The sequence below is a fragment of the Amblyraja radiata genome, chromosome 13 (genome assembly GCF_010909765.2).
Source record: "Amblyraja radiata isolate CabotCenter1 chromosome 13, sAmbRad1.1.pri, whole genome shotgun sequence".
Taxonomy (NCBI): domain Eukaryota; kingdom Metazoa; phylum Chordata; class Chondrichthyes; order Rajiformes; family Rajidae; genus Amblyraja; species Amblyraja radiata.
The window spans coordinates 33,419,242-33,431,453 of record NC_045968.1 but is presented as its reverse complement, the minus strand read 5'-3'; the positions used below and the strand labels follow the sequence as shown (position 1 = coordinate 33,431,453).

The 12,212-nt window shown below is 48.9% G+C and overlaps 1 protein-coding gene across 4 annotated transcripts in view; it reads right to left on the bottom strand.

Annotated features, from left to right (window-relative positions):
* LOC116979824 (lipoma-preferred partner homolog) overlaps positions 1–12,212 on the bottom strand; it is a 159,894-nt gene that overhangs the window by 36,930 nt on the left and 110,752 nt on the right. For all 4 annotated transcript variants that reach the window (XM_033031694.1, XM_033031697.1, XM_033031695.1 and 1 more), the window contains 2 exons: positions 9,700–9,818; positions 1,381–1,491 (listed from right to left, as the gene is read on the bottom strand). In XM_033031694.1, the coding sequence (XP_032887585.1) occupies positions 1,381–1,491; positions 9,700–9,818 (230 nt within the window). The remainder of the gene's footprint in view (positions 1–1,380; positions 1,492–9,699; positions 9,819–12,212) is intronic.

Below are 12,212 nucleotides of genomic sequence, written 5' to 3'. Positions count from 1 at the left end.
CATTTTATTTGTGGGCGCCTTTCAAAAGTCTCAAGGACACCTTACAGAATTTAACAAGAGTAAAAAACATATAATCGGAGTAAAATAAATAATAAAGACATCACCAATACACAAATTAAAGACAGAATTCGATCCAAAGACAAAAAAAGACATTGATACACTCACACTCACATCTATCGCTGCCACACTCTGATGCCAATCAGATGTCAAGGCCGCGGATGCCAACAGGATTAACAAACTCATCATTCCTGGTCCGAGAACACTAACGCAATTATCAAAAAAGCTCATCAGTGCCTCTACTTCCTGAGAAGATTACGGAGAGTCGGATTGTCAAGGAAGACTCTCTCTAACTTCTACAGGTGCACAGTCGAGAGCATATTGACCGGTTACATCGTGGCTTGGTTTGCCAATTTGAGCGCCCTGGAGAGGAAAAGACTACAAAAAGTAGTAAACACTGCCCAGTCCATCATCGGCTCTGACCTTCCTTCCATCGAGAGGATTTATCGCAGTCGCTGCCTCAAAAAGGCTGGCAGCATCATCAAAGACCCACACCATCCTGTCCACACACTCATCTCCCTGCTACCTTCAGGTAGAAGGTACAGGAGTCTGAAGACTGCAACAACCAGGTTCAGGAATAGCTACTTCGCCACAGCCATCAGGCTATTAAACCTGGCTCGGACAAAACTCTGATTATTAATAACCACTTTCTGTTATTTGCACTTTACCAGTTTATTTATTCATGTGTGTATATATTTATATCATGGTATATGGACACATTATCTGTTTTGTATTTTCTGTGTGCTTAAGCAAAGCAAGAATTTCATTGTCCTATACAGGGACACATGACAATAAACTCACTTGAACTTGAAGGCTGGCTCTGTCCTGGGGGCTGAGTTGGATTCATGGGAGGTGGTCTTGGAGGGGCGGATGCTCCTCAAACTGTGGAGCATCTTGAACAATACAGCTCCCCTGCCTCCGTGACACACTGGTCAACCTGAGGAGTGCCTTCAGCAACAGACTGGTTCCACCAAGATGCAGTACACAGCGCCAAGGGAGATCCTTCTTCACTGTGGCTATCAAACAGTACAACTCCTCCCCCTTCTGTCGTGGGGTAGACTTACTCCCCACCCCCCTTCTCCCCAATCTTTGCACATCCCCAATCCTTTCCACTCATCACTTTAATTTCATGTTTCATGTATGTTGTGTTTTATGACTGTTGGCAGATCAATTTCTCTCCTGGGATGAATAAAGTTCAATCCTACTGTATCATATATTTGGCACAATCACACCCATCACTGTTGCATTCTGATGCCACCATTTTGTGGTACACTCACACCCATCACTGCACCGCTCTGATGTCAATGTTTGTGGCACACTCACCTGCCGAGGCCGGTAGGGGGAACTGCCCTCGAGATCGGCCAAGATGCTGGTCAGGGAGTCTATCTCGGCGTCCAGACTCGAGCGCCTCTCCTCCAGGCTCTTCCTCCCTGTCTGAGAGACCATGCAGAGGTGAGCAGTCAGCAAGTGATCTTTAAACATCCACAACCCCACCTCTGTGTGGAACACTTACATAGAGGCTGTTCAGCCCCTCCAGTGTGCTGCTACATCGTATTTAATAGAATCATAGATTCAGACGGCAAAGTAAGGTGCCCAGCTCACCCATGCCAACCTTGATGCCAATCCCACTGATCCCATTAGACACATACTCTCTACCCCATTCCTAAGTACCTGTCCAAATGCCTTTTAAATGGTGTATCTGCCTTCACCATTCTCGAGCAGCTTGTTCCATGGTCCCACCACATTCTGGGTGCAAAATCTACCATTCAGATCTCCATTAAATTTCTCTCCTCTCTTAAACCTATGCTCTCTAGGTCTGGTCGCAACTGCCCAGGGAGAAAGACTTTGACTATGTATCCTATCTATGCTCTCATAATCTTATGAACCTTGATTTGGTCACCCCTCAGTCTCCTACGCTCCAGCGAGAAAAAACACAGCCTATCTGACCTCTCAACTACTGCCTAATCCTGGCAACATCCTGGTGAATCCTTTCTGCACTCTCTCTATTGATACCATATCCTTGCTGTACTGTGGTGCGCAGGAGCATACACACTATTTCAAGTGTGGTCAACAATATGATGCCCCAACTCTCGTACTCAATTCCCTGGATTTGAAGAAAGCAAGCATACCGTAGGACAGACACAAAATGCTGGAGTAACTCTGTGGGCCAGGCAGCATCTCTGGAGAAAAGGAATAGGTGATTTTTTGGGTTAGGACCCTTCTTCAACATCACCTATTTCTTTTCTCCAGAGATGCTGTCTGACCCGCTGAGTTACCGCAGCATTTTGGGTCTATCTTCGGTGTAAACCAGCATCTGCAATTCCTTCCTACACAAGCATACCATAGGTCTTCAGTCCTCTGTCTCTATCTTACAGTGAGCTGTGAACTTTCACCCCAAGTACATTAATGTCCCTTCCAGGATCTGTCTTCTCCTGTGCAGTACTTCCTATTTGCCTGGATTAAATTCTATCTGCCACCTCTCTGCCCAACTTCCCAGTCTGTGTCCTGGTGTATGCTTAGACAACATTTTTTGCTATCTACATCTCCACCAATTTTGGTGTCATCTGTAAACTTACTAATCAGATCACTACATTCTTACCAAGTCATTGATTTCTATATATTACAAACAACAGAGCACCCAGCACGGATCCCTGCGGTACACCACTGGGTAAAGACTTCCCCACCCATACCTTCTGCCTCCCATCACCAGCCGAACGGTCCAAATCACCAACACACCTTGAATCTCTTGTGCATTAACCTTCCGGGCCTTCCATGACTTGATCAGAGATTATGTGTAGCTGCCCCAACACACCTCCTGTTTCTGCTATTCTCTGATTCCCTTTTAGCTTCAGCTGGCACCCAGCACCCATTGTTTTGGGGGCAATATTCCAACTTGCACAGCTCCCTTGAGCTGCCCAGACATGAAGCTGGGGGTTGAGGGAGCGGGAATGAGATTGGGATATATCTGCAGGACCTTCAATAAACATTGTCCCCTCCACACTGCCCCCCCATGCACGATGTTTTCCACCAAGCAGTCTCTAGTGGAGCAGTCACGTGGGTGCCACTTGTCCTTGCATTTAGCCTGCAGAACCCATGAATTACAATGGCACATACGCTGCAGAGAACTGCCACGCCTAACCTTCCAGGTCAAGTCAAGTCAAGTCAAGTTTATTCGTCACATACACATACGAGATGTGCAGTGAAATGAAAAGTGGAAATGCTCGCGGACTTTGTGCAAAAAGACAAACAAACAAACAAACTATAAACACAATCATAAACACACACATATTCTTTTACATATTAAATATTGGAAGGAAAAACGTTCAGTAAAGTTAGTCCCTGGTGAGATTTACAGTCCGAATGGCCTCTGGGAAGAAACTCCTTCTCAACCTCTCCGTTCTCACCGCATGGCAACGGAGACGTTTGCCTGACCGTAGCAGCTGGAACAGTCCGTTGCATGAAGGTCAGCAGCCCAGCGCGGAATGTGCCATTGTAATGGCACATTCGAATCACTTCACTCAACAGTGAGTGCCCGCTGTCCAGTGCCAGCTCCTGAGACCCTTTCAGCCATCACCATCCCCACAGCCCAGTTCCAGTTGAATGTTGACAGATGCTGCTAGACCTGCTGAGTTTGAAGGGTCCCAAACCAAAACATCGCCTATCATATTTTCTCCAGAGGTGCTGCCTGACCCACTGAGTTACTCCAGAATTTTGTGCCTATCTTGATTTCCTCCAGCAGATTGTTTGTTGCCCTTCGATGATGTACTAGTTTGATGAGGGAATTGCAGCTGGCACATTGTACCTGGTCCGAATGTCTGTGGACAAGTTGCCACACAACATTGACTGCTGTGGAATCGGGGCCCACTCCGAGCATGCACATACATTTGTGAAGCAAGAGGGAACACAGATTGGACACGTACGATGGAGTTCCAGATAGACGGAAGGGAAATGTGCAGCTATCCCGGCAGCACAGCAGCAGAGCCACTGCTTCCCTCAACGTTATACCAGTGATTTAGACATGAACCTACAGGACACAAATTATAAATGTGCAGATATTTCAAGCTTGGATGCTGGATGAATTATTGGGAGGATTACAATGTAGACAGGCTGGAGGAGGCAGCTGAAATCTAAAGCTGCAGAATGTCAACTGTTAGGCTTCTCTTGGAAGACTGAAGAGAGGCAGCATCAACGTGGCACACTGTGTAAGGTGACTATATAATTGAAAGGGGCAGGGCAGGTGGGTCTGTGTCCAGTGTAGAGTCCATGCAGAGTGGCGGGGCAGTCAGAGAATGGTGAAAACACACACACATACATACATCGAGGCACAGAGTCCAAAGAGCAAGGATAATATATAATAATAATATAATAATAATAATAAACTTTATTTATAAAGCGCTTTAAACAACCGCAGTTGCCACAAAGTGCTGTACATGAGAACTCATGGACAAAAAGTTATTACAAACCACTAAAAACCGTAAAACGAAGGACTAAAAACAGTAAAAATTAAAAGACATTAAAAGCACTAAGAACAGGAGCAATGTCTCAGCCAGTGTCGAAAGCCAGAGAATAAAAATGAGTTCTTAGGGAGGATTTGAAGATGGACAGTGAGGGGGCCTGTCTGATGTGCAACGGCAAGGTGTTCCAAAGTGCCGGAGCAGCAACAGAAAAGGCTCTATCCCCTCTGAGCTTCCGCTTAGACCGTGGTACCTCAAGGATGACATATGAACCTTTACAAAACATCGTGTGGCCACAACTGGAGTCTTGTGTCCAGGTGTTGACGCCACAGTTCATAAGTCACAGGAGTGGAATTAGGTCATTAGGCCCATCAAGTTTACTTCACTATTCAATCATGGCTGATCTATCTTTCCCTCTCAACCCCATTCTCCTGCCTGCTCCCCATAAACCCTGACACTTGTACTACTCAAGAGCCTGTCAATCTCCGCCTTAAAAATATCCATTAACTTGACCTCCAATGTCATCCGTGGCAATGAATTCCACAGATTCACCACCCACTGATTAAGGAAATTCTTTCTCATCTCCTTTCTAAAGGTACGTGCTTTTATTCTGATGCTGTGCGGGGGTGGGGGATGGGCAGCACAAGTAGTAACTATAACTGGACTCCCACGGGCAGCTTGGGCTCCCTGAGGCCAAGCCCACTCTTCGGCCACAACAGCACACTCTGTGCCTCCTTGGGAATTTTTATTCAGGTCAGGTGAGGCGCTTTTAATGAAAGAGGACAGCAGTCTGCAGCTGGAACACAGTCAAAAATAATCTCTCCGTGTGCAGACGAGGGAAGTGAAGGGGCAGCAGGCAAGCTTAAGCTGCCGTCCGACGGCCAAGGAAAGCGGCAGTCAGGCAGGGACAGCGCTTCTGTTGAAGGCAGAGGATGAGCTTCCTGAATCAGACCATGCTCCCCTGCATCAGGCACAGATAGCCCTGATCCCTCCACCCCTGATCTCTGTCCCCTGATCCCTCCAGCCTCGATCTCACCAACCTACGCGTCAACGGCCCTGGCCCCACTCCCCATGATCTCCAAACCCTAATCTTACCACCCCTGATCACACCAGCCCTGATTTCTCTACCACTGATCTCACCCCCTGTGATTTCACCAGTCCTGACCGCACTAGCTCTGATCCCACCAACCCTGATCCCACCTCCCCTTATTTCAACACCCCTGATAACACCACCATCAGCTTCCATGCCCTACCCTGAATACACAGACTCCTAATCTCCCTTTCTCACACCCATAACCTCAGTGTTACTGGTCCTGACATCACTGCCACCAGCCACCAACAATATCACCACTGCCCCCTTCACTCTACTCACACCTCCTGACCTCACTGCCAGCCACCACTAACCTCAGCATCACCGAGCCCTAACCTTACGCCACCATTACTGACTAACGCAAGACTAGCGTAACCCTACACCTCTAACGCCTAGTTCTCCATCACTCTCTCCTCCCCTGGGTGAGGTGCTGGGTGAGCAGCCGGCACAGACCCAGACCCACTGATATCAAACAGTATGCTGCCGTGTCTAGCGGTAGAATGGTGGAGCACACAGGCAATCACAGTGACACACCCCTCAGTATCATCCCTGCACTTTACCCATCGCACCAGCGGGCTGGCTGTAATGAAGCCGGCAGAGCGAGTAATATACTTTGAACTGCTACTCCGTATCAGGTTTTAAGTAACAGCCGCTTTGTTGATTGAGATGCTTATCTCTGTGCAGCTGTTGTTTGAGCAAGTGGAGCTGTTACCTTATGTAACTCACCGTGTGTGGGAGCGGGCATTTCCTCAGGATGGACGGCTCAGTCAATCACTGGCGTGTCTTGGCCTCAGTACCCTGGGTACCGGGCTCCTGTACCGCACACATCTGGCAGGGAGTGGGCAAACATTGGGCCCCTTTTCATTGACCCCCATCCGCCCTCACTCTTCCACATCTGCCCTGCCTGTCTACACGCATGCACGGTGCAAGCCAGGATACTGAGGTCAGTGTGACTGAAAGGTGGGGGAAGGTCGATGGAAGGATTCACTGACGAGTTATAATTACCACCAGTGTCCACAAGCCCAAAGCTAAATGTCCCCAATGTTCCCCAATCCTCCCAGTGCAACGGACAGTGAGACCGATGGGAGAAAACACAGGGGCAGAGGCTCCCTCACCGGAGCCTCGCCAACACCTTCCCAAGGACGTGCTGGGAATGTCCCTGTACTGGCAGAGGGACGACTCGGGGAGTGGAGGTTCACTGTGCACCGTGACTGCTAGGCCAGGAACGGAGCCAACTCCATCTTTAAGTCGAAGATAGACACAAAATGCTGGAGTAACTCAGCAGGACAGGCAGCATCAGTGGAGAGAAGGAATAGGTGACATTTGGGGTCGAGACCCTTCTTCAGACCCATCCTAAAGTCGGTTGGTGGAGCCATGTTGTGGGGGAGGAGCACAGAGCGATGCTAACCTTTCTACCCAATGCCCTGACCAATGAAGGCAAGCATGCCGATGCCGTCCTTACCACCCTATCTACTTGTGCTGCTACTGGCGGTAAACCCATCATTAAATTACGGACCCATGGTGTTTATCCTCAAACTGCACTGAGAATTCCATCATATATGGTGGTCACTCTCCCCTTCGAATCTTTAGCCACAAGATCTGTGATTAATCTGTCTTCATTACATGGCCAAATCTAAAACTGTCTATTCCCGGGAGCTGCTGTAAAGAGCGATCCCAGCCACATTCCACAGAGCCAACTTCCACCGTACCCTTGCCAGGCTGGGTCATTCAATCAACAGGTAGATGAAAGTCTCCCACGTGAATTTGCAGTTCCCTGCATACGTGAGCTGTGTAACGTCAGACGTGATATTTCCCCCATTTATGTTCCGACCTGTGGGCAGGCCACATTTTGGGGGTCTACACAGCTCTCCCACCCCTGTCTTCCTTCCTCGGCCATTCATGATTCAACCCAGGTCCATTCCACAGCACTATCCACTGCCTTCACATCCATCCAGCACTGCGCTGGCAGCTTCCCACCTCCTCTCCCCAGCAGCCTGTTCTTGGTTACAACCTGGAAGACCACAGGGGGTGAGGAGAGAGTGAGATTAAATGGGTGGGAGTGAAACTGTAGCAACATTTAACGTCGATCTTACTCCTCCATTAAGGACAACGTTGATTAAGTTATTCCACAACTGAGTTGACTGGAGAGTAGCGGGTGGAATTCAATGCAAAGAAGTGTAAAATAATGCAGGGGGGATGCAGCAGGATAAGAGAACACATATTAAATGACTGGATGCTAAAAAAAAGTGTGAAGCAACCAAGGATCAGAGTGTGTGTCCACAAATCCCTGAAATAGAGCAGATGGTTATGAAGGAATTTGAGATACTTGCCTTTTTTGGCCAAGCAATGGGGCAGGAGTGTATGCATTAAACAGTTTCAGAGCACTGTGTACAATTCTGGTCACCACACAGGAAGGATGTGATAGAACTGGAGAGGGTGCAGAGATTTATTGGGGCTGTTTACTTTGGGACAGAAAGATTGAAGAGAAGAATGGCTACCTCAGAGGAGGTGGTGGTTCAGGTACAGGGGCATCGGAGGCATACGAGATGGACGACGAGAGGCATATGTAGGACGACAGAGCCTCAAAAAACTGCTGGGTTGTAGACACTTGCGGGAACCCGGCTGATTACAAAAGTATGAGAGGGGAAGTGAAAAAGTTAAAATAAGAGACAAATAGAACACATCAGATGCCAACATAAGTGAGAATCTGAGATGTTGTTTGGGCACATAAATAGTAAAAGCATGGGAGGTGGAGGTCAGAAATGGGCCCCGCTCCCACTGCAGTCAGGAACATGAAACAACTCGGCCTCTGTCTTCACCGGGCAAGAGGGTGCTTCCCATTACCAATGGAGGAGATGATGTTGGGACACGTGGGAACACGGGAGATGTACAGTTGGGATAGGGGGGTGGGGGGGGGGGGGGGGGGGGGGGGGGGGGGAGGGAATGCTACAGTTGGGGGGTGGGATTACAGTTGGGGTCGGGGGGTTACATTTGGGGTGGGGGAGTACAGTTGATGTGGGGAACTACAGTCAAATAGAAAGACTAAGTCAGTGCAGTTAGTAGAGCAGATGTTTCTTTCCTCCACAGATGCTGCCTGACCCGCTGAATTCCTCCAGCACTTCTTTCTCGGGATTCCAGCTGTTGCAGTGTTTAGTGTCGGCAGTAGTTTCACAGTCACCACCATCCAGACACTGTGTTTATTCCAGAATGTTTTTATTTCACTAGGTGCTCACATTCTCTTCTTCTTCTTGCATATGGCGTGCACAGCCTAAAGTTGTAAGACAACTTGTTCTGTTTGATCTTCTGTTTGTGCACGCCAGGTTGATTGCATTCGTCGAAACAGGGTGGACCACGTGAAGGTTGCAATCTCCCACCCCACTCACATCCTCCAGCCGCCAGGATGGAATTTTAACCCATCACACGTCACTGGTGGGGAACCGTGATCCAGTCAAACGCGGCAAGGTGGGACACGTATAGATGGGGCATCTTGCTTGGCATGGACTTTGGGCCGAAGGGCCTGTTTCTGTGCTGTGGACCATATGATTCGATGCTGCCAAGTAAGCTGATGCTGCTGCTGCTGGATATCCTGGCTGATTTAGGGGTGTATGAACAGTCAGGCCTTCAAATACGCCCCTCTGTTCAACCAAATATTGCTCATTTGTGACCCAACTCAGGTTAACGATTCATGCATCATACAGCACAGAAACAGGCCCTTCGGCCCACGAATGCTGTATGACTCCATGGAGTTCCCCACTCTGGCAACATGTGTTTATAACTTTCATGATAAAAATCTCTTGAATCTCATGTTTAAAAATCGTCTGTTGGTCGAGGAAGAGTTCTCTAACTCCCCCACACTCTATGTGTTGATGTTCTAACTTCACCCGGTATCTGCCACCATTCCACACTCTCCTACCTATTCCCACACCTGCCGTCCTACTCCCCCACCAATTCAACACCCTCTCTAGTCCCCCTGAACTCTGCCCTCATACCCCACCATCAATTCCACCTGCCCCCAGACTACCCCAGCAATTCCTCCACCTGCTCCAGACTCTCCCACCATTCTACCTGCCCCTCCCACATCCCCTGGCATGTGCTCACCTGCACATCAGACGAAGCATCTGGTCCATGGCGATCCAGGGGCAGGTTTGGCGGAGGAGGGAACTGCGCCAGGACCTGGTTCAATCCTTCGACACTCGGAGGAGGTGCAGGGAATTCACCTGCAAGCAAACAACGAGATTCAAACGTCAGTAACCTCCTCACAGCCAGAGCTGGTCAGCCAGCACGTCCCCTGCCATGGGCTGGTTCCCTGCACACCTCTGTCAGTGAGCTCAGGCACAGGTCTATTCTGTAGATACAAGCAACGGCAGATGCTGGTTTACACAAAAAGACATAAAGTGTCTGGAGAAGGGTCTCGACCCGAAATGTCACTTATTTCCTTCGCTCATAGATGCTGCCTCACCCGCTGAGTTTCTCCAGCATTTTTGTTTACCTTCAATTGTCCAGCATCTGCAGTTCCTTCTTAAACGAAAGTGTCTGGAGTTACTCAGTGGGTCAGGCAGCATCTCTGGAGAACATGGATAGTGACATTTCGACCCTTTCAGAATGACAAAGGGTCCCAACTCAAAACATTGTGTATCCATGTTCTTCCGAGATGCTGCCTGACCCGCTGAGTTATTCCAGCACTTTGCAGCTGCTGTTCTGTCCCGCTCCATGCCCTCACTTTTTTTTTCCTTCCAAGGACTTTATTCAATAATTGCATATTACAGTGTACCAGAAGGTACAAAAACGTTCAATACTCACATTGCATCAGGCAATCATTATAATACAATAACGGCATCTTTATCTACAATGCACCCGACCCCCCCGCGGCGACAGTGTTCACGGAAGGTTTCTAGAGTCCCAGTGGACAATGCGTGTTCCCCCTCCAAGGACACGCGAGCATGGACATAGGCCCGGAAGAGGGGCAGGCAGTCAACTCTGGTGTGACCATCGACTACCTGCTGCCTGGACCACCGAATGACCGTCTTGGCCAGGCCCAGGAGCAGACCGACAGGGAGATCCCACCCTCCCGATCGACCCTCCCCCTCCCTGCCTTGTGCCCAAATACCTGAATCGTGGGACTAAAATGCAATGAAAACTTGAGGAGCAGCCCCTGCAGATATTCGTACAGAGGCTGCAACCTCTCACACTCCATGTACACGTGGAACAGTCTCTTCCTCGCCGCAGAAGTTACAGGCGGTTTCCATGCCCTCACTGTGCGTTCCTGTATCCTGACCCCAAGTAAGCACACACTCTGGGCTCCACTGTGTAGTCTCTCTGGGATAGACACGGCCTGTGCCTTGGGAACGTATGGATCACGAGTTCACCCCGTGTGTGTGCGCTATCGTTTAACAAGATCGCATCTGGTTTGACTGTAATCAAAACTCCACATTCTTGATCTCCCGCAATAACATCTCACCCCGTGGTTTATCAAAAAGTATCTACCTTCAAAATATTCCCACTGTTTTTTGCGGAAGAGTGTCCAAAGTCTCGGCACAGTACAAGCATGGAGAAGGAAGAACCAGCTGTGTCTCTGCGCAGTAGAGGTAGATCAGAGGGAAGCAGAGATCAGAGCTCTGGCCCCAGCTATTCACATACACGGCTAGTGGAGTGCCTCAGGGGACACCAGCTATTGGAAAGATGCCGCTAGGCTGGAAAGGGTGCAGATAACATTCACAAATATACTGCCAGGACCCGTGGGCCTGAGCTACAGGGAGAGGTCAGGGAGGATAGGAGCCAGGAGGTAGAGGGGTGATCTTACAGAGGTGTATAAATCATGAGGGGAATAGATAGGGTGAATGTACAGAATCATTTGCTCAGTAGGGGAATCAAGAACCAGGGTACATAGGTTTAAGGTGAGAGGGGAAAGATTTAATAGGAACCGGAGGGGTTGCTTTTTCACAAAGAGGGTGGTGGGTGTATGGAACGAGGTAGTTGAGGCAGGTACTATAACAACATTTAATAGACTCAAGAAAAATTATATGGATAGGAAAGATTTAGAGGGATATGGGACAAATCTGGGCAAATGATGATCATCTTGGTCGGCATGGAAGAGTTGGGTCGCAGGGCTTGTGTCAGTGCTGTGAGGCTGTCCCTCCTCTACCAGCCTCTCGCTGTACACTCGTCACTCACTAACCACCCGGTAGTTCGTACTGGTCTCTCTGCCGTCTCTCACCTTCCCTCTCTTGCTCAGGCCATCTCACTGTGAAGGCGGATGCAAGCTTGTGCTCGCTCGGCCATTCCTTGGGTCCTCCTTACAAAGTCCCCCGCTTTTCACTGCAAGGACCTACATCATCCTTCACTAATCTTTTGATCTTCACTTATCCAGAGAAGCTTTTGTGGACAATGTCCATGCTCCCTGCTCCCACTTTCATACTTGCCTCCTGCTAATTAATCCATTGGACCTCCTTCACCAAACTGTTCCTAATCTGTAGATTGGCTGCAGTTCATACATCTGCTCCTTGGATCCAGCACTGTTCACATATTCTCCTTTCAGTCACCATTTCCTGTTTTATTTTTTATCCCAGATAGGAATGACCAATTAAAGACAAAGTGCTGGAGTTCAAAGTCCA